Source organism: Bactrocera dorsalis, chromosome 2 (genome assembly GCF_023373825.1).
Source record: "Bactrocera dorsalis isolate Fly_Bdor chromosome 2, ASM2337382v1, whole genome shotgun sequence".
Lineage (NCBI taxonomy): Eukaryota > Metazoa > Arthropoda > Insecta > Diptera > Tephritidae > Bactrocera > Bactrocera dorsalis.
In genome coordinates this window covers 51,048,681-51,071,384 of record NC_064304.1, presented here as the reverse complement: position 1 = coordinate 51,071,384, position 22,704 = coordinate 51,048,681, and the positions used below count along the sequence as shown (strand labels likewise).

Sequence of the window (22,704 nt, the reverse complement as noted above, 5' to 3'; positions counted from 1 at the left end):
TATATACACTTATATAAAACAAGAAGTGAAAACAATGTGTCCGAAAGTTTTTCACATATTTTCCTATTCCATTTTATTTCTTGTCAATGCAAGTTTTTGCGTTTTCATTTTCTTTTGACACTTAACTGTGCGGATAAAAAGATTATTTGCAAGATGCGTGAAGATTTTTTTAAGTAAATTCACTACGCAACTATGTATCAATGGCAGTGACGACTACTGACCGTTTTCCATTTGCTCGATGTTTGTTTAGATATAGGCGAAATCCGCAAAACATCGAAGAAGCCCGTCAAAAAATTCTGTTGTGCAGAAACTGTTAAGGGTGGTACTGAAGTGCCCAGTATAGATTTTTTGACGTAAATGCCATTTCAATGAAACTGGTTACTATCTAGTTAAATGGCGGCTCGTTTTTCACGAGTTATCCAAAGGACTGTAACTGAAAACAGCTCCAAGATAAATAATTATTACCCAGCTTCTCTGTCAAGTTCGATTCTAAAATATTTTAAGAAGAGAAATATTTTTGTACTATTAGCTTCTTCAACGGAATAGCATTATTCAAGAATTGTTAAATAAAAAACCGTTTTTGCATTATGTAACAAAACTAGCAATTTTAAGTTTCATTCATGTTTAAACTAGTTATATTTTAATTTTTTAATTCACAATTTTTTGATAATTTCTGATGTTCTTTTTAGCCATTGCGAAGCAACCACTTATTTTTTTTCGGAACACAAAAATCATCTAATATCCTTTGGGAATGTTGGTTGGGATTTTTTTGTTTTGTTCCACCTTCGCCGAAGAGGAGGGTTGTGAGTGATGGTCTCTTGAGTATGCACTAGTGTTTGAGCGCGTGAACGTACTTTTTCCGCACATGTCTATATGTCTATACATGTACATACATATATACAAATGCCATTTTGATATTTTGTTTCTTTTTATTATGCGAGTCCTGACAAATTGCGCAAATTTTTCATATTCAAAAAGAAGAAGAAGTTCAGTTATATGATGTTAAGCTTCTGGACTCTGACTAATGTCCTTCTTTGCCGATATTTTGAATGACATTTATTGGTAACTTAAAAAGCTTAATAAAGTTTTTTCTCGAAATGGGTAGTTTACCGTTCAACATTTAAGGTGCTAAACCAGTGTGACACTTTCAAAAAAAAATATTTCTTTTTTCGATAGCTTATATTTCCATAAATATCTTGTGAAATCGGGAAGGTCCTATCTAGAATAGTTTTTGAATGGCAGCGTTCTAAAAAGCGACCGCTCGAAGGTGCAAACATATATAAGTGAAACTTTAAACGCGTTTTTCTCGAAACGACAGTTTTCAGAATTGCTGGCGTCATAACTCAACGAAAAATTTACCGATCGACTTTAAATTAAAACTGGGTATTTTTGTATACATTTACTATACAATGACCTACGATCTTTTTGATTGGTAGACAATTGTCAATTTGGCATTTTCGTAAAAAAATTATTTTTTTTTCAAAATTACGCCATTTTGTTAATTTTTGATATTTCTCAAAGATCGTTGATCATTTTATAGGAAATATTTTTAAGTTTAATAAACTTTAAAAATTTTTTTGTTTGAGCTACTCATTCGGCCGGAATCATGCCAGCAGTTGGGGAACTTTTTTGGCACCTCCGAAGACACCCCATAACTCTGTTATTTTTCAACATTTTTGTAAAATTTTGCTGGAAATATGCCGTATTTCGTTCAAAGAAGTTCGAAATATTCCATTGCGTATTTTCTCTTAAACAAATTCACGAAAATCGCCTAATTTCTCATGCGCCACACTGGTATAAAAGGGAAATTAACAATCGATAATGTTTTACATAGTAAGCAGTTTTTGTCTAGTAGTTTTTGATACACTGGTCCTGCTGTATTGCTTACATTTAAAAAACGTATGCGAACAATTTTATTATAATAACAAGTAGGTGATGCAGCGGAATGTATTCACAGATATGTGTTCTTGCAACTCTTATGAAATCTCTAGAAACCAAACAAATAAAAAACAAACTAGAATAATTTCATCACTGAAATAATGTAAAGAATCAAAAGAATCAGTATGATTCAAAAACCAATGAAACTCCCCATCCGAATTTGCGGAATATTGCAATATTCTTTTCATTCCACACTGACACTCCTGTCACTGCCCCTGGGATTCTCGCTGTTCCCTTTACTTTTCAAAGTGGTGTAAGCGCGTTTCGGCGTACAACGTACAACTAACGGTACTTCCCGTTAAAGTTTGAAAATGCAAAAATTGTTGATGATGACCTGACAGCATTGACGGTGGCCCTGGGTTATACATACATAAATATGTATCTCCCCCACTGGGCGCTGTGGATGAACTTTGCTTGTCGCTACAAAACCATATTGTATCCAGAATTGTTGATTGTATGAGTGTGTGCATCGTGTGTGTGTGTGTGCTTAGATTGAGGATTGGCATAAATTTCTTGCGGACACCAAATCTCCAGTTGCAATGCAATTTTTTCGTTTTTAATTAACGCAACAAAAAATTGTATTCATAAATGTATTTTTTTATTAAGGAAAAATTTTTCAAGGGTTGTCCCAAAATTAAAATATGGACTTAAAAATATAAATAATACATTTGTGCTTTTTCTTGCAGTTGATATTAAAAGCTTCATATTTTGTTATTTTTAATAAATATGTGCACTTAAATTCGTATTCAACCGGTCATTTTTAATTGTGTCTCCCTTCCGCTTGATTTAGTGCTAGGGTTGTTGTATTACTGTACCTTTTTCTTCAGCTACTAAAGTTCAGTATCAAGTTTGGCATCGTTCCTAAAAACTTAAGCGGTTTAACAGCTAAACGAAGTGAAAACCTAAAATTAAAAACAAAACGAAATTAATACCGATTAACCATCGAAGCAGATTAAAATGTATACATACATAAATACATTGGGGTGAGTTGAGAGCTCATTGCTTAACTGAAAACATTTATCCCACCTTTCATATTTTATCCTTTTAATGGGAATTAACAAAATTTAACCTATATTCTTCAAAAAAAACTAGACTTCAGAGATAGTTGACTGAATGTTTATGAAATACAGACATTGACTGGAACGAAACACTGCCTTCTTATGTGGTAAAGGAGCTCATAAAAGCAAACACAGAGCTTTTGAATCTATCATTCGTGATCGCACTCATACTTACATATGTATGTATCAGTAATATACATTAGAAATATCATAAGCAAATGCCGATAGGTAATAAAACAGAAATTCGTAAAAAAATGCTGTATTAATTCAAGGCTGATTTGTTCATATGCTACTTAGATGAGTTTTTTCATCAAAACAAGTATTCATGTGCATATGAAGAACTCCATGTATGCATCTGCAAACTGGCTGTTTGAAAGAATTTTACTGTAAAGTAGGACCCATATCAAAACATTTGACAGCGGACTAAAACACGCCATGCGGAGCCATGTTCCTTCTTCCATGTCCAATATCCCGTTGTGTAGTTCGGCGACTCGGTTTCTTGCTTTTTGTTGAGCTCAGCAAGAATTTCATGCAACTGCGTTATTTCCACAGTAACATCTCTGTCTATTAACCGCTCACTTTTGCTTGTTGTATGTGTTTTAATCATACATATTGAAGTTTTAGTTATTTGTTTACTATTTTGTAGGTGGTGGCAGTGTAGGCAAATGCAGGTATGTGGTTCTTACGTAATAAGTTATTAAAGCTAAGTTTTTCGATATAATCATCCGAATACATTTATATCTCACAATAAAATTAATTTCCCAAATACGGAAAATGTTTAGAACATACGGTAAGTTTTAACTAATATTAACTTCGAGAAATAATACGTTTTCCAAAAGACATAACACTGAATCCACCCAATGTAAGATAATTTTTTTTTTCTAGATTCCATTACTCTTTTTACAGTTGCAAATTGAAACTTGATATATTCGTTTTGCGACTTCATTTCTCCTTTTTCTATCTCTTGACGGCCAACTAAGCTACATCGGTAGGCCGCTGTTTTGCTACGTCATTTAATGATGAGTTGTCACTTTTTTATACAGACTTGATGACACTAAAAATGCCACACGCAGGCATGTTTTTTGCTACGCAGAATTAATAAATTTACAAGCATAAATAACTAATAACACACACGATTGTGTATATCAATGTATGCGTGCAAAATGTGCAGCTTGCTTGCGTATATCATTAATAAGTGCAATGTTTAACATAGAGTTTTTAGTAATTTCCGCAATCAAAAAAGCATTTTCGCTTTAAGGTTTTCTTGCAATTTTTCTTTGAGTGCTTTGAATGTGGGGAGTATATGGCTGGTGCATTGCTGCAATACCGCATGTAGATATATGTATGTATGTATATTACAAAACTTTTTGCAATTTGACCACCACAAGTGCACATTTTGCACACCTCCCAAGATTTGTGACTCTTCATTCTTTGGGCGTACTTAATAAATATAAAATTTAATAATATACTGTCCTTCAAGATGTATATATATATAAATATATCGATAATGTTCTATTAAAACACTTAGTTTTTATTTGTACAACAATATCCTTATACCATATAAGTTACAAGTTCCTTTCATTGTTTGTGGTATATAGTTTGGGATCAAAGGTGAATTTGCCCGATTTGAGTGCACATATATGCAAACAAATTAGTGTAAGCTGAGCAATTAAAATCGAATCAAGCTTCTATTTGTAAATGTTGTTTTCAGCTTTATGCATGAATGCAGTAATTACGTGAAATCAAAATATTATTAAATTACACTTAATTGCTTTGTGCGCCATAAAAAGATAATGCATATGTATAAAGTATTTGAGAATTTACACTGGAGAAAGCTATACCTTAAACATATCCACAAACTTAATTCATGGCCCGAAATGTTTGTAATGAATGGAGTAATTATTGTCCGCTAGAATATGAAAATTGGTATGTATAAACTAGTTTCTCTCCTCTCACTTGAACAAAAACTTTTGGTAAAAATTAAAAACAGAAATAAAGTAAATTACTCAAGCGAAGCACTAATGTCACTCTAAATGACGAAAAGCTCCAAAAATATGCCAACTAAAATTTTGATTATTATAATTGTCAAAGCAATTTAGGTAAATGGAAATGGATATTAAGGCAACTGCATGCGCAACACTTATGAACCGATGCGTAAAATTTGGGAAACATAATGGGAACCAGATTCATAAAGACGTGAAAAATTAAAAAAAACGGTAAAAATAATATCACGTTTACAAGACGTGATACACAATGGCGCCATGATTACATTAAAGCTTATAATTTTGCTGTTCTTCATCTAGAAAGTTTCAGTATTTCCTAAGTTTTTGTTATTCATTGTGAGGGGCATATTCGCTTCACAACGTTTAAGTAAAAAATATATATGTATGTTGTATATTATCTTCAAAACCAAACTTTTAGATAAACTAAAACTTCCAATAACATTGAGCAATTAAGTCCTTCCCATAAGTTTCTAACCACTGAAATGTTTTGTCAATATGGTTTAAAATTGATTGAAAACAAACTGGTTTTTCTACTTACCCCGAAGTACCAACACACTTCTCAGGGAATATTGATTCGTCGTATTGCAACGAAAATATAATTATCGCTGTATAACCTTACGAATATATAATATAATTCATAAGTAAATACTATTGTATGTGCACATATTTGTAAGAAGATACAGCTACTACCAAGTCTATAACTCGGGGCAGTTTTAGTTAATCACCGTCAATTTTAGTTGAAGACTTACTAGCAAGAAACTTTGCCTCCCACTGATTGTTCTTTTAATGTGTCACATTCGCTTAGAGTCAGACAGTTTTTATCGTTTACACGCTTTTCCAATGTGTTTTACGAAGTAAGAACAGGTATCAAGATTAGTGGTTCTGATAAATTATAGAATTTCAGCATAACTTTATTCCTTTGAACTATGTGAATTCAACAATAAATACTATATATGTATAAGATCATTAAATTAACATACATAACTGTATTAGTAGATGCTTGATTTTTTGTTATATCAATGTAGTACAATGAGCATGCCCACCCCTGAAATATCATTATTTATTGATCCTAAGCAAAGACGGTTACCGAATCTAAAGCCACTGTCTTTCATCCCTTCAAATCAATTATGGCCACCATTTGACGCATGCGCATTTCAATGCCTTCGGCCACCATTTTTTATTCATACTGTTTTTGACAATTCGTCAAAATACTGATCGTGGTGGCGCCTATGTTCAGTGTTATTTTATTTTGCTCTTTCCCTCCTTTTGGCGGCACAGTGATAAATGTGATAAAACCGATAGAGGTATGCCATAATTGCAACGCCACTGGCTGCTACGGTGGTTGTAATATACATATAGGACTACAGTCTTGTAGAGGAAAATTATTAAAATCACATTAGTGCACACATACACGAACAATTAGCGTTAATATTCATGGTACCGCTCTTAGTCAGAGGTCAGAGAAAGGTATAATACTTTGCCATAACAAAAATTACTTTATAGATACTCAACAAAGCAAAGACAATGCAGCAAAGTTATAATGAACCACTTCTGAAAGAGCCGAGGTTATAGATACATACATATGTACATGTTCACGCACCTCACGCACACATTTGTATTAGTGGGCAATTTTTTGATATGGAAGTAAACATATCGTAATTAAATTGCGATTAAGCCACCATTTTTCTTGAATATTTCATTATTACTCTTGAGCCATTGTTGTTACTACTTTTTCCGATGATGGATTTGTCGTTTATTAAATGCATGTAGCTTTTTATACCCTGAATAAAGTATATTAAGTTTGCTAAGAAGTTTGTAACACTCAGAAGGAAACGTCGGAGAGCCTATAAATTATACATACATATAAATGATCAGAGCGACGAACTGAGTCGGTTTAAATAAAGATATATATTTAATGCCTGCCTATTACTCTAAAACCAGTTTCCAAGTTTTCGTAATATTGAAATTTGGCATACGTTTTTTTCTCCCTAAGAAGCTGCTCATTTGTTAAAATCGTCTATATCTAAAACAATAGAATATACTTAACCAGCCACCAAATAATCGGTAAAAATCAATTTCTGCATGGAAAGCTTTTTCATCTTTGAAGGGTATACTAGCCTCGTGCAATCGATGTTAACGTTTTTTCTTTTTAGTAATTAAATTCGCTTGTGTTTTTCTACATGAAGGAAATCATTAACAAAACATTATTTCCTTTTTATGTAACAAAACCACCGAACAATTAAAACACATATGTATGTATGTATCAGCTTTGAGGCTATTGTATTCTAAAACTTTTCTGGATGAATTAAAAACCTCAGGAAAGTTTAAAAATACTTCATTATCATCAACATAAATTTAAAAAGCTGTAAAGTAGCTAGTAGTATTTCGACCTTGAAGATGCATCACGTCCTGGAAAGACTCTCGAAGCCAATGTAAATAAAATGAAGTCGTTTGTCGATGTAAATCGTCAAATAAGAACTCGAGAGATTACTGTAAAATTAGATTTTTCTAACGCGACCATTCACAAGTACATGAAATGTCTAGGATTAATTTTGAAGCCTGCCATATGGGTTCCTCATGTTCTTACAGAACTAAATTTACTCGGTTTTTTACAAGAACGTAAAGTACAATACATCATGGTATAAAAAGGATGAACCAGCAGCCTCTTCGAAGGCCGATAGTCGCCAAAAAAGATTATTTTATCCGTTTTTTGGGATTTCAAAATTAGTGTTTATTTTGGGCTTTCGCCCGAAAATACCACCTTTCTGAAGAGATCAGAATTGAACAACAGAAAATGAGTAGCATTCCACCAGGATACTGCGAGATCTCATACATTTTTGGAGACTCGCCAGAGGTTTTGCAACCTAAATTGGATATTCTACCACACCTATATTTTCCAAACTCAGCTTCTTCGTCTCTGTAACATTTTTTTGGACCTGCAAATATCAAAAAATTGTAAGAGCATGGAATCAATATCCTTCCCAAAAGATGGCAAAAGGTATTGGATCAAAATGAAAAATACATAATTTCATAAAATGTGTTACACAATAAAAACTCGTTTTAAAATTAAACTAAAAAGACGAAAATACTAAGTGAACACCAAATATTAGTATTGTGTATAGAAAAATAGGTGACTTCGGTGTTATCATATGTGAAGATTTCAGAAATATCTTATGTGTTTATATATGAGTGCTATTGCATTTGATATAACTCATTCTTCTAATAATATTTTTGTATATTATTGCAAGCTACACATATGTAGAAATACGCCATAATCCAGATCTATTTTCTTTTTATAATTGCTGGGAATCGTTCATTTATAGCTGCTTTCTATACTCACAGTTTCGTTACTCCGGCCATCGTTCCTATCAAAGCATTCGGAGGGCTGCCATAGAACTCCGACACTAAGCACTGTATGCATCCAATCATGATTGATCGCACTTGTCTGTGGTTTAAGCAAAGTGCATTCATTTCTTAAATAGCGACACACACTCTTGACAAGATTCATATATGTATTGTATTTTCATGTATATAGGTACATTTTATTCTTAAAACGCTTTTTAGTTTTTTGTAGGGAACTATGTTCTAAAATATGGCATTGTTGGTTTCGGAAATAAAAAAATATATTTTTTTTCATTTTGCTGCGCATAATTATTTAACTCATAGTCACCAGTGTCATTCGCCTTTACCCAACATTCAGCTTTTAACCTGTAGCATTGCATAGTGCAGCTGGCGTTTACACATGCACTTCTACCATATATGTATGTACGTAGGTACAAAGCAAATACTCCTTGAAAGGCTGGCGAGTAGACATAGAATCGACTGGCCGAAATTTTGTTGGCTTTAAACCTCATCCCTGCAGTCAAAAGTGACTATCCCAGCATTAAACGCATACCAACAAAATATTTCAATACGATTTTACAGTAATCATACAAAACAACGAGTTCGCACCGTGGAGGTATTCTGACAATTACAAATCGTCTGATTTGGTAAGGTCGCTCTTTGATCTTTTCGTCTACATGTTCATAGCGCAAGAGTTGTCGTCCGCACATGAATTTCACTTATGTTGTATATATATGTACATATGTAAATTATTTTTATGGCCAATTATTTCGGTGTTAGTTTATAAGTACAAAATTGGATTTTGGTTTGGTAGTTGTCTAAAATAGAGTATTGAGTATTTTGATTGTTACTGTCATCCATCAGATATAAAAACGCAATGTTAATTATTATAATTTTTTTTTTTTAACCCCACAGAACGGAAACGTGGTCGCCAAACTTATACCCGTTACCAAACGTTAGAGCTGGAGAAAGAATTTCATTTTAATCGTTACCTGACAAGGCGACGACGAATCGAGATCGCTCATGCGTTGTGTCTCACAGAGCGACAAATAAAGATCTGGTTCCAGAACCGACGAATGAAATGGAAAAAGGAGAATAAAACAAAAGGGGAACCAGGATCCGGAGGAGAAGGTGATGAGATCACACCACCCAACAGTCCGCAATAAGACGCTGTTAACAATGGAAACAAGAGTCGCGCTTAATCCGTTACCACTGTGAGATATGGCAACACGCACAAATTACTTAGCGTACTTTGTCTGTCCTTTATATTGCTAAGGGATAAATGTATATTCAAAAAGAACAATTCATGTACACTTAGTGTTAGTAATTTGAATAAAGCACCTTGTCCGGAGCTAACGAGAGAAATCTAATAGAATCTAATATTATTCGCTCGATATGTCGGACAATTGTATTACTAACTACTACAACTTCGTAGTCAAATGTTAAAAAAAAAATTCATTTTCACACACAATTCACCCAATAGTGAAACATGTGGAATCGGTTATCAAAAATTTAATATAAATTGGAATTAAAATAGAAAAGCATATAATATAAATAATGCTATATATTATTTATGCAAAGCCGTAAACCTACTTAGTTAATTCTTAAAGGACATTTGTTATTATTTACTTAACCCTGTATTATGATCATTTGCAATGTATACATTAACATAGCATAGTTCGTAGCCGACATGCAAAAAGAGCGTAAGGTGTTATTAGGTGGAGCAATAATTGCATAAATTAATTAGCTAAATGGGTAAAATATTTAGCAATGAAGTAATGTATCTAAATAAATAAACTCAACAAAACCAACTCATGTGACCTCAACTTTAAATAAGTTATTGATTAAAAATAAAGTATATACAATTAAAAGTAATAATAAAACAAATTAATAAAATGTAAATGTAACCAGTAAACTAAAAAAATGGGGAAAGCTAATAAAAATTTCAAAATATAAGAGAAATAAAAACTAAACTTAACATATGGAATACTCTTATGTAAAGCATAAAAAAGTACTTTTTAGACATTTTCAGCTGTAATTAGAATAAAATATTAACTCATACATGTATACGTAAATTAGAGGGTCTGAAAAAATACAAGAATTGGGGAAGGAAATACAAAGTTGCATTTTAGATCTCCTCAAAGAGGTTCAATTTGTTACATAGTATCAATCAACGACAGACAAACCAGAATTCCATATTTCTTTCTAATTTGAAAACTCATATAAAAAATTATCTTTTGAAATGATGTTATTTAATAAAAGTGCAATATTCTGTCAATTTGAAATGTGTTTGAGCAGTCGTATTAATTTTTTATTATCACTACCAGTTTTAACCGGAGCTATTTCAATACTTTTAACACACCGTAACTTGTGGAGATCCGATTTTTTATCAACATTTTTTCTGATTTATTTGACTCCCTGAAGAATATATTTTATTTTATGGATTTGATATTAATTCCAGGTAAAAAGGAGGCTTTCAAATCTCTTAGAATAATGCTAAAATAGCACTTATACTTTTCATAACAGTTATACTTCTTAAACGAACCAAGTTTTCTCCATTTATATCAGTTGCATTTTTGAGCTATTCAGCTAAGAAAGACGCATGTTTGGCAATATTTTCAGCATATATTCACCTTCCACACAAGCGAATGCTCGATAGTCTATATTAAATACTTATTAGTTCCCTACTTTTGGAATGCGATTTCTTAAAGAAGAATATTTGGGCTTTCTATAGCTTCAAGAATAATGTGAATAAGTGTGTATAAAGTATTGCCCGTAATGCCAACTCCTCCTGGCTAACTCCTTTGACCATACTTCAACGGAATAACTGGTTTGTAACTTGACATTCACCCCAAATGAAATGTGTATCTGCATATACAAATTTGTGTAATTAATAGCATATAGTACATATGCATATTTCAATATATATGAATGTATAAGATAATAAGAATCGATACCAAATTAATGTTGAAAGGAACTTTATTAACAAATATCTTAACAATTTCGAGGGTTTTTGTTTATTATTTATCCAACAAAATAAATAAATCAATAAAAGAAGTTTTATAACTGACTTTAAAAGAATTAATAAATTGGCAGCAAATAGTGATTTTAATGATTTGTGAAGTTTTCAATTTGATACAAGTTCGTAAGTTCGGCTTAAACCACTTCACCTATATCAGACTAAAACTAAAAAATAAAAAAGGTTAATAAAGAAACTCAGAACTTTCAATGTTTCTATTATTGGAAATATTTTTAGCTTGACTTAAGAGAGGATATTATGTATACCGAAATCGATGAAAAAATTTCACATTCACTGAATTACCTAAAGCATTGATACTTTGGATTTATCGAAAAAGTCACTAAGAATGGTGTTGAGAATATAAAAGTACTTATATTTGCGTACTTTTAAAACAAACAAAAAAATATTTGTAAATTAAATGAAACGAAAAATAAACCCACGATGGTTAAAAATAAAATATGATGTGAGTTAGTAAATTTGTTAGCTATAACGGAATACCAATATTGACCCTGACCGACAGAAACACATAAAAACATAAGCATATTTATATAATTATAAGTACTTAGAGATGAGAAAATTATCCACAAATTATTTCATCATACCTAAATAAACCAAAGCCAAAGTCAGCAAAGAATCGGAAGTAGACATTTAGTGTATAAATATTAGAAGTTGTATACATATATACAAACTTTCGACTTTAGTTATTCCTTATGCAGCTCCGTGTCCGTATGTATTGTAAAATGCTGCAATTTAGTACGAGTAAAAGATTCACGAATCAAGAGATGAAAGCACTACTACGGGTCCGCTTAAAATATATTTCACGAATCATGCTTCGAATTAACAAAAGCATCTAAACTCGTAGCTGAAATGAAATGAATTCATTGTGATCCCATAAGTAGTAATTTTGTATGGATTACATTCGTATCTAAGTAAAATTATTTTTGGTGGTTTACCAGTTACCAGAATAAAGTTTATAACATTGCTGCATACTTATGTTCTTTAACTTTTGGTTCACCAACAATTTATGTGAATTATTAAAAAAATGCATTCAGAATTACACATGGGCCTAAAAGATAAATATATTCAGAAATACGTAAAACTTGCGCCTATTATATTATATTAAACAAATAATGTCGGTATAAAGATATTGCAATATATTATGCAAGAACAAGAGAGCAAAATTTATTTGTAATACCATGTCTGTGTTTACAAAGCTAAATGTGAAATAACATATACTAGGTGTAGTAAGAAGTGGACATTAGAAAATAGCTGAAAAATATATATAAAGTGGACCAGTCATTAATTATTTGTTGTAAATACATAAAAAATATTACTTTTATTCTAAAGGGAAGAAATGAAAGAGCAAAGATGCACATTAAAATATTATATTATATACATAAAATTGATATTTTGTTTTTATTTATAAAATTTATAATAAAATAGTATTTACATATTTAAAGAAATAAATTTTGACTAGAACATTATTTGCGGAGAAGTAGGGAGAGTAATGGTGGTTTGTTTTTTTATCTAATACTGAATGAAGTATTTGCCAATATCTCTTAAAGAAATTTCTATTTATGAGTGGTCTTAAGAATACTACTCCAGCGTGTTTTCTTGTGCGTCTGTAAATATCCTTTTTTGCCTACAATGGAAAATAATTACAAAAAAATAATTCTGTTCTGATGGTTTATGTTCCATGCGTTCTGTTCTTGATAATTTAATATAATATAAAACCTTACGCATAAATATTTTGCTATTGTTAGTGCAGAGAAAAGAATTGTTATTTTCACAAAGTTTCTTTCAATAAGATAAATTAAATAAGTAAGTAATAGCTCAATAGCTCTCCTTTTGTGTTTTTTTTTTTCAAATATATTTGAAGTGAAATGTGTATGTATTTTCAACAGCCCTGTGGTTTGGGGCGGTTCAGAAGAATACAACCACAGCTTTGTCCACGGCTTGTCGTATGAGGCGACTAAACGGACTTCCCAATCAAAAGCAAACGTCTATGCGAAATCCAAGAATAAATTGTTACTAAAAAGTGATATAGTAAATATCGTTGATTTTAATAAATGTATATGTAGAGGATTTGGCTTTGTGAATGACTACTGAGCCAGTATTCTTAATAATGCATAAAACAACCATGCGAAGCGCTGTTTAACATGTTTGGCAGCAATGAGCAAATCTGTGACTCAAATGGGGAAATAAAATTCATAGAAATTAAAAATGCTTTTGTTATTAACTAATAGATTTGAATAAATTTTCAAGTTCATAGTGAGATTACTAAATTCCAACGTGTTCTTTTTTTTCTCTTTTTTTAACTACCAATATACGATCATACAGTGCTTACTTTTTACAGTTAAAGCTTAACTAAGCCCTTAAGGATATATTTCACAGCAAAAAAGTATCAAAATTAATATTATATGAAGAATTAAATTTTGGTAAATTATTCAAGTAAAAGTAAAACTATGAGTGTTGTTTTTTTATCGAAAAGCTTTTATGAAAATAGGACTAACAGCAACGCACTATAAATAGTAAATACTTAATTATTCGCAATCAATTCTTTTCAATTCATCCCTAAAATTATTATTTACAATGCGAAATAACTAAATGTAACTTAAATATCAAGCTTTTTAAAATTTTAGTACATATAAATAAAGCAAAATTACAAACAATGGAGTTTTTCAAATAAGTAAGCAACTCAAAAATTTTTAACGTAAAATCAAAACAATTTAATTCCGTTATTGCTCATGAAAAGATGATTAACTATCAAACTGAACATGTGTTTTGATTTATATTACAATAACAAAAATGTTGAGGCCAAAACTGATGTGTATCGCATATGAAAAAGATCTCGCTATGACTCAAATCTATTGGATATTTCTAAATCCAAGCATGCTAACATTTCTAAATGGTTTTTGTTATAGATGCGTTAAGGGGAAAGATACCTTTAGAATTAAAAATTACAATTTAAATTTAAATTTTTCGCTGTAATCAATTGACAAACTATTCAAATGTAACTATTTTAATGTCGAAAAAGGGTCAAATGGAAGTTTTTAGAAAATCCAGACCTATATACCCAATTTTTCGAAATTCTCAAAACCCCTCTACTATGCACTTGATAAAGGCTTCTTGAGTAAAAACAAAAATTTCCTCGTCTCGTCAGGAAGTTGACGTCCGCAAAAAATGTCAATCAACGGGATCGTTGATATTTCCACCATTTTGTTTTTTTTTTTTATATAAAATAATTTTAATTTTGTAGTTCAATAATACCTCTTACTACATATGCAAGAATTCCGATGTAATCGATTTTTATTGTCCCATAATAAAAATGGAAAAAATTACCTTTTTTGACGGTACTAGAGGTATCCCCCTCCTTAAGTTTCCTTGCTGACGGTAGTTGTCCAAAATGAAGTTTATGTGATCTCAACTTTCTACTGGCATCGCATTTGTGCCTAGTAGATAAACCCTTAAATTACTAAAGAAAAGCAACACGTTTACAAATTTTAATTTTACTCAAAGGGTAAATAATAGATTGCTCAACTATTTATGTTTGGAACATTTTTATTCTTCTTGAGTTGAAAATGATAATAGGGTTTTAAATTGTATTAAACATCTCAATCTCCAAACCAATGTCTAGTTTAATGAAACCTATAAATTTAAATATTCACATTTCGAAGAATTGTCGAATCCAAAGGTCAAACAATATTCGACCCGCACTAGCAGATGTTATATCGAAATAAAATAATATATAGGGAGAAATGTTAAATACGTAGAATAGGTGTTTACGACGCTGTATTTGTATGCGAGCGTTACTATAATTACCCTTATTGGATTTCGTAAATTTATTATGATTTTTAGCTTCAAGTGTACCGACATACATATGTATATGTAACTAATACATATTCCTAAATACTATCTAAAAAATCAAAATATTATTTTTTATAAGACTATAAAAGTTCAAACGACAATGTCATTGAATAGAAAGAATACTCTCTGGCGATGTATGTATATCTAGACAGACCTCTAGCGCCACCATTCAGCAGTTGCAAATAGCGCTTTTGCTGTCATCGGTGTCACAGCCCTCCCTCATGTGCATACGTGTTTTAAAAAGTGTGATTTAATGATTTTTTGATTTTCAACAAAGCTCCTACATAAATAATTGAACTCACAATTTATTTTGAACAGAAAAATAAAGTTCACTTAAATGGTTGCACGCATATACCTGTATATGTTATTTTAACAGTTCGACTTCTAAAGGTATTCCCAACCAAATATTTGCTTTACGGTTTGTTGAAATTAATTAAAAGCTCTTGTTTAAATAAATGAAGTGTATCAAATAGAATTTTAATTATAGAATACTTAGCGAACGCATTTTCAAACACTTGGTTTTAAATTCTTTGGATTGCGAAAGTATTTGTGAACATCTACTTGTCTATAGAACCGACATTTATCTGGAAGTTTGCCATTTTTCAAAGTACATACATATTTATCATTAGACTGAAAGTACCAAATTAGCACGATAATACCCAACATAAATATGTTTTTAAAATATGTTCCAACTTTTTGCAAAAATTGTGTTTTGAACTAACTAAACAATGTCCACTGTTGTCAAAAATTATACCTTCTATTTTGTAAGTGTTATAATATCATTATTATATACACAACAACCATGTAAAAGATAATGTAATTTACCAGGTAAGTACAGTTAAATTCATATAAGAAGTATTGTTGCATATCTTAAGCGAACACAGTCTTCTAAAACATCTGCGGTCATTTAAATTGAAACGAATTTTTTACCTTCATTTTATGTTTATGAGGAACACGATTGCTGGCAATGCCATTTAATAAGTAAATGTTTTTTAATTGCATATAATAATAGTAGCTTTAAAAGAATATTTGTTAGATGTTATTACCATTCCTTTCACATTTTATTACCAATTTATGTAAAAAGTTTATGCGAAGGGCAACTTTTTTACTTCACATGTCAAATACTGCCTAATAAATCATAAATATTTCAGAGTGCTTTTTGTGTAAATATTTAATATTTGAAACCATATGCAGATTATAAAGGAACGACAGTTACACAAACTAATATTTGTTTTATTTTTTTCTTATTTTTAAACTTGTAAGATGTTTTATTCATTAACTTGAAAATTTCTATTTATTTTTAGTGCCGATAATTTATCCCAGTGCATATATTCACTGAAGGCGTTTTCAAGCATAGTTGTTACGAATTATTTCACTTTTTTATGCTGTTTATAACCATTCATACAACTCATACAACAAAAATCTACAAAGAAAATAGAAAAAAAAGAACATTTTGTGTAATACATTATTTAATATATTTATTAATATCACTATAATTTAAGAAGTTTTCTCAACTTTCTACACATGCCCGATAGATTATTTCTAAAGGATTGAACATATCTGTGGATCTCAATAGTAGTGGACTTAAACTCATTATTTTACTATTAATCTTTACAAACAACTTAATTAAATTTTGAAAACAGTCATTGATAATTTGGAAACCCCAATAAAACCATTAGTAAATAAATTTATTTAGAATTTTATCTTGAAAGAAAATTAGACAAAAAGCGATCTTAAACCATTAATTATAGGGAAAGAGAAATCTTATGGAAAAACATCTGGAACTGATAGCATGTCACATTTATGTCTGTTACACCTGATCTTCTTCCTTAATGGGACCAACTGTGTGGTACTTATAATATATGTGACATTGTAGTAGATGCAACACATATTGTTACTCTATTCGAATGGTGCTAATATGTAAAATACAAACAGTCGAAAATAGCAGCGTATACTTTAAGAAGATATTGCTTTTGGAGATAACATTAAGGTTATGTCTAAACTAATTAATCTCAATTTTGTACAAGTATATTTTTGAGATGTTCAGAAACATTGCATACACAGACATGTATGTGATTACTAATGCATCCATTTTCACCTGAGAATGATTTTTTTACTTCTAAAATAAAATGAAGTGTCTTGTTCACAATGAGTCACAACCGACCACATATTTACATAGCATAGTATTACAAAAAATTAACATCTGCGTGGCGCTAATGAAAACTTAGTCAAGCCGATTCATAAAAAATTTGAATGTAAAGAATAAATTGAAGTAAAAGTGCAAATTGCTAACGGCTAACAACCAAAATGTGCTGCCATACAAATGTAATTATCGTATTAGAATCATTAATGTTTATGTATACAAAATAACGACTACTTTCCCTTTCCGAAGTCTATCGCACTCTGTATCCTAATTGTGCTTTATGGCGTAGACTATAGTAAGTGCATTACCGCTTAAATGCATGAGGAGGATGGAGCCTTGATACCAATCACTCAAATGAACCTATAATGTATTATTAACACCAAAAACACCGTTGGAAATATACACAAACAACACTTACAAAAGACGTTCGCGTTCGCATCAACATCGCGGGCCAGTATCTGGTATTGTGGATTCAACACTAAATAAGGTTTCTAACAAAAAAACACTTAATTGTTTTATACGAGGGATGTATTACTCTGTTCGAGTTCGAACATTCAATATCGAATTACTTATCTAATTCGATCGAGTTGAGAGAGAGAGAGAAAGAGAGCAGATTTTTTCTGGTTCAAAACAGGTCTACAATTGCAATAGTGTGAGTGTTCGAAACTAACACAAATGCAGTTTTTCCGGCTCCTGAATTCAGTTCCCTGTTTTACCACTACACTCAAACAAAATCCACTAACACATACAAATACCTAGAAAGACAACCACTACAAGCGTCAACATCACAGGTGAGCAGCGCCGTTCGAAAATAAGCAAAATTGTGGCAGGTAAACACTCATATTCAGGTGGCAACCGCGGTGGTGTTCGCATCGTCAGTTCGCATGCGCATTTTGTAATTACTTTGGTTTAGCAACGGCGCAGTGCTACACGTTACAGTGTAGTCCACAGTATATTCTCATGCTGTCTTCAAAATAAATCAGCTTTGTACAGACCAAAACCGATATGTAGGTCCCCAACGCATACACAATGCTCTAGTCGTGCTGCGCTCTCCTTTGGATAAAAATATGGCCGCACCAGCAGGCTGCCATAATGAAAGCAGTACTGCTCCCTCGATTCACTTGTTCACTCCTTCAGGCGCAGAAATGGCAACAACAACAGCACGGGGCTCTTTGCAGCAAGTGGCTTCCGTGACTCCGCCTACAAATTTCGAATTGCTTGACTGAATTTCAATATGGCTGACTGCTGCCAACTGTCGTTTCTTACCGACAGCTCTTCGTATTACTACTCTCCCATTACTGAGACATTACAATTTCCATCACCCGTCGACCAGCCATCATTATCGTCAAGCGCTCTTGACCATACGGCGCTATGGGAGCAGCTCGATTTTTCGAAATTTGAATTCGTTGTGTGAATATTAAAAAAACTGTGTTCCGTAAAATACCAAATATTTCATTTTTGCGTCGGCTGCTGAAAGTTTAAAGCAAATTATTATTTTTACAAACAAACTGTTTTTTATAACATACGGTTAAATTGAATTTAGTTCGTCGAAATGATATTATTCGAATAATTTAATTTTTAATTTAGTATAATTAAATTGACTTATAACGAAAAATTACGGGAAAATCTTAACTTCGTTCTCATTTCCTACAAAGAAGAAGCTTTTTGCAAGTATCGATAAGCACTTTCCTTTCATACATTAACAGCTAATAAAATTCATCAGCTATTAAAGGCAAAACTGTGAAATCGCCTATTTGTTCAAATACATCAAGATGCGCACAAGGAAAGAAGACATAACAAGGAGTATTTTTTCATTCCATATTTGTTGAAATTCTTACTTTTTAATTGTTTTTTTTTTCATTTTTATCCAAACTCTGTTAAACGCTAATATAATATATGTGAAATATTTATTTTAAAATAAAAAATAATAATTTTGATTAACTTATCAAAAACGTCTGGTTAACATGCTGCTATTAAAAACTGATTTATCTATTGTTATAATTTGTTATTTTAAGATATTTCATATTATTTAATGGAAACAATGAATCAACAATAAAAAGATGTTTAAAGGAAAAAGAAGTGAAATTTGAATAAAGTCTACATTTACTCATAATAAAAAGCTTTTTTTATTAGAAACATCTTGAGAATGGAAGTTATATACATATTTCTTTATTTTGATTGAAGACTGATTTTTGTTAATGATAAAATATAGAAAAAATTTATTAAATTTTACTTTTAAATTGTTATATATGTAAATATGATGGCGCATCTATTTTGATGATTTTCTTCCGATTTTAATTTTTCTTCCGCTAAAGTTGCAATACCAAATAAATTTACAATTTTCAACTGAATATACGGAGTAATAAATTTATTTAAACATATTTGCATATTTATAAATAGTTGAAATCGGCCTGCCATCATCTCAACTTTACCAGAGCGTTACAAAGCTAATATTAATAGCTAAAATACATTCCCGGGATTATGTTGTATGATATAATAAGCAAAGGGTTATATAGCATTTAAAACTACAATTGTCTTACACATAGCTTGATTTATTTTTCCAAAAATATATTTGTCTATTTAAGGAAGGATTCTACTCCATATCTTAATGAAATTTTGAAAGATTCAATATTCAATATAAAATCATCGAACTATTTATTAATATATTAAAAGATTGTTTTGACATTTCACTATTTAAAATAGGGCTTAGATGCGTCAAAAAATCTCAAATCTATTTGAAGTAGCTGCATAAGCAAACCAATTTAAAATCATTAAGAAGAGACAAAGTTCAGATACCAGAACTTTTAAAACGCGGATTTATAAAACTTTCTAAGTAAAGATTTTGTTCTTTTTAAACAAAGGAACAAAATGATCGAACCCTCATTTTACACTCTTCCAACATGTTGCTACAGAGTGAGATAGATACAGGGATATTTATATATAGATAATCAGGACGACGACACGAGCTAAAATTCGGAAAATTGAGATATCGGAATGGAACCTGGTACACGTGCTTCTTAGCGGAAAATAGAGCACGATTTCGTAAACGGGCGTTATCGGACCACTGCTACGCCCACAAAACGCCACCAAACTAAATCCTGTAAAGTGCCATAAAAGATATCGAACTATATTTTTACAGGGCGATCGCATTAGCAAGAGGCACCAATAAGCTGAAAACTTTGAAAAATTAGGCGTGGCTCCGTCTTTTTAGATGTTTAATATACATATCTCCCAAAACATTCAAGCTTTCACAACCAAATTCACTCAGAACATATCACTTAAGCACCCCCACTGACACTGTAAATATTGATTTAATCGGGTAATAAATCTGCCCACTCCTCATAAATAAATCAATAACAAAATATGACAGCGAAATTAAATTTTACTACCGAGATGGTTGAGCTTTATTAGAATTGAGGTCAGAATTGGATTATATAGGTGTTGCACCACCCAATTTTGGGTAAAATCTCATATATCGGGACCTGCTCGACATATGTATTTCAATCAAATTTGGTAGTAAGATTCGGCTGACCTTATTATGTGGCAGTGCAAAAATCAATGAAATCGGAGTTCAACAAATGTGTGTCAAAAATGGGTAGACTCTAGGCAATACTTACACAACGATTTTCGAACCTCTGAGTAACTTTATACCGCAATATATATATCGTAAAAGTATATTACTGTGTCTAAAATAGATAAAGTTGGGCCCTCATACAACAAATACCAAGATTTTTGAACATCCAACTGACCCTACTCCATGTGATTGGTAATTATATATGAAGTACCTTACCCTGGGACCATTTTATTAGTGTATGGGGTACTGAGGATAAAATCGAGTTAATACTTCCCAACTCCCATATATGATTTATAATGGCTGTATTAAATGGTGTGTATTATTAATATATTAAATTGCTTCACAATATATTCTCGAGTATACCTGAGCAACATAAAAACAAAGGTAATCCATCTAACTTTAAACCGTTTGGGTTGGACAAAGTGTGTGATATTTTAATGAAAATAAGTCGACAGCGGTTTAGCGCTGAGTTAGGATGGAATGGGTCTATACATTGGTCTAAACCACATATAGCTAATACAATGAATTCCTATTCTTTGGTTAAATACATTAAATTTAGCTTCTTCGGTGGACACATAACAGACGTATCTCATTTGAAGATGTTTTTAATATAAGCTTTTCTGTTGCGAACTAAAATATAGCAACAAAAATAGAGTCTATGTTAATGGCCTTCAGTATAAGTCAAGAAAATATTAAAATTTATTGTTATTTACTAACGATTTCATCGAATTATGGATGTTTTATTCCTTCTCAATATTTTTTAATACATAGTTTTGCCAGCATCTGAAGTAATTTCTCAGGCTCTGATTCTGGCTTGTTGCAAGAGTATAAAAGGTTTGGTTACACCCGCAGCACTTGGAATGAAAAAATCGCTTTTGCCTATAAAGCGGCACTATTAGTAGGGATATGGTTTTGACTTTGAGAAATAAATAATTTACATATTTCCATTATACAGTACACGCATTTCGTTAAGCCGAAAAGTAAAAACAAAAAAACAAACCTCTTACACCTAATTCAATACATATTTTTTTATTAAACCAAAACAAGAAAAAACGTTAACTTCGGCTGCACCGAAGCTAATATACACTTCACAGGTGCATTTCTTTTACTAACTATGTGTCCAGTTTGTATGAAACCTATACGCTATAGAAACAATTTTATGTTATTACCTTAAGCAGTAATCCATGTCTAATTTCGTGAAGATACCACGTCAAATGCGAAAGTTTTCTATACAAGCCCTTGATTCCGATCGTTCAGTTTGTATGGCAACTATGTGCTATAGTGAGCGGATCTGAACAATTTCTTCCGATATTATATTGTTGCCTTCAGTTTGTATGGCAAATGAGCAGCTTCTTGAAGAGAAAATAATGTTTACAAAATTTCAAAACGATCCCAGCGGGATAATGGTTCTCCGCTTACATTTTTCTTTGAAGAATGCTTTGAAGAAAATTTTATGTAGAATTCTTCGATACCAGGTAATGCATAAAAGTAAGCAATAAATTCTACAATCAAGTAAGTACGTGAAAAACGTTACAATACAATATATAAACAATAAATACAAATTGATGGAATAAATATATATGTGACCTGGTCTACGGAAAGGGGGCTTAGGTGTCAAAAAATCAATTTTCACTTTTTAGTTGATTCGGATGGAAGATGAGATGCTTTTTGACGTGATAGAATCCAAAAAATCATAACTAGTTTTCGCACGTTAGCTCCCTTTTCGTAGACCAGGTCACATATTATTTCTTTATTCAAAG

The 22,704-nt window shown here is 31.4% G+C and overlaps 1 protein-coding gene and 1 long non-coding RNA gene across 5 annotated transcripts in view; one reads left to right on the top strand and one right to left on the bottom strand.

The window, feature by feature from the left end:
* The window catches only part of LOC105226093 (homeotic protein antennapedia), a 183,725-nt gene extending 171,908 nt beyond the window's left edge, over positions 1-11,817 (top strand). For all 4 annotated transcript variants that reach the window (XM_049447838.1, XM_049447840.1, XM_029550118.2 and 1 more), the window contains one exon: positions 9,257-11,817. In XM_049447838.1, the coding sequence (XP_049303795.1) occupies positions 9,257-9,507 (251 nt within the window). In that variant the 3' untranslated portion in view covers positions 9,508-11,817. The remainder of the gene's footprint in view (positions 1-9,256) is intronic.
* On the bottom strand, positions 2,515-18,457 carry LOC125776291 (uncharacterized). The gene is made up of 2 exons (XR_007421612.1): positions 17,789-18,457; positions 2,515-2,840 (listed from the first exon to the last, which is right to left on the bottom strand). It is a non-coding gene; the product is annotated as an uncharacterized LOC125776291 (long non-coding RNA).
* Between the last annotated feature and the right edge of the window lie 4,247 nt (positions 18,458-22,704).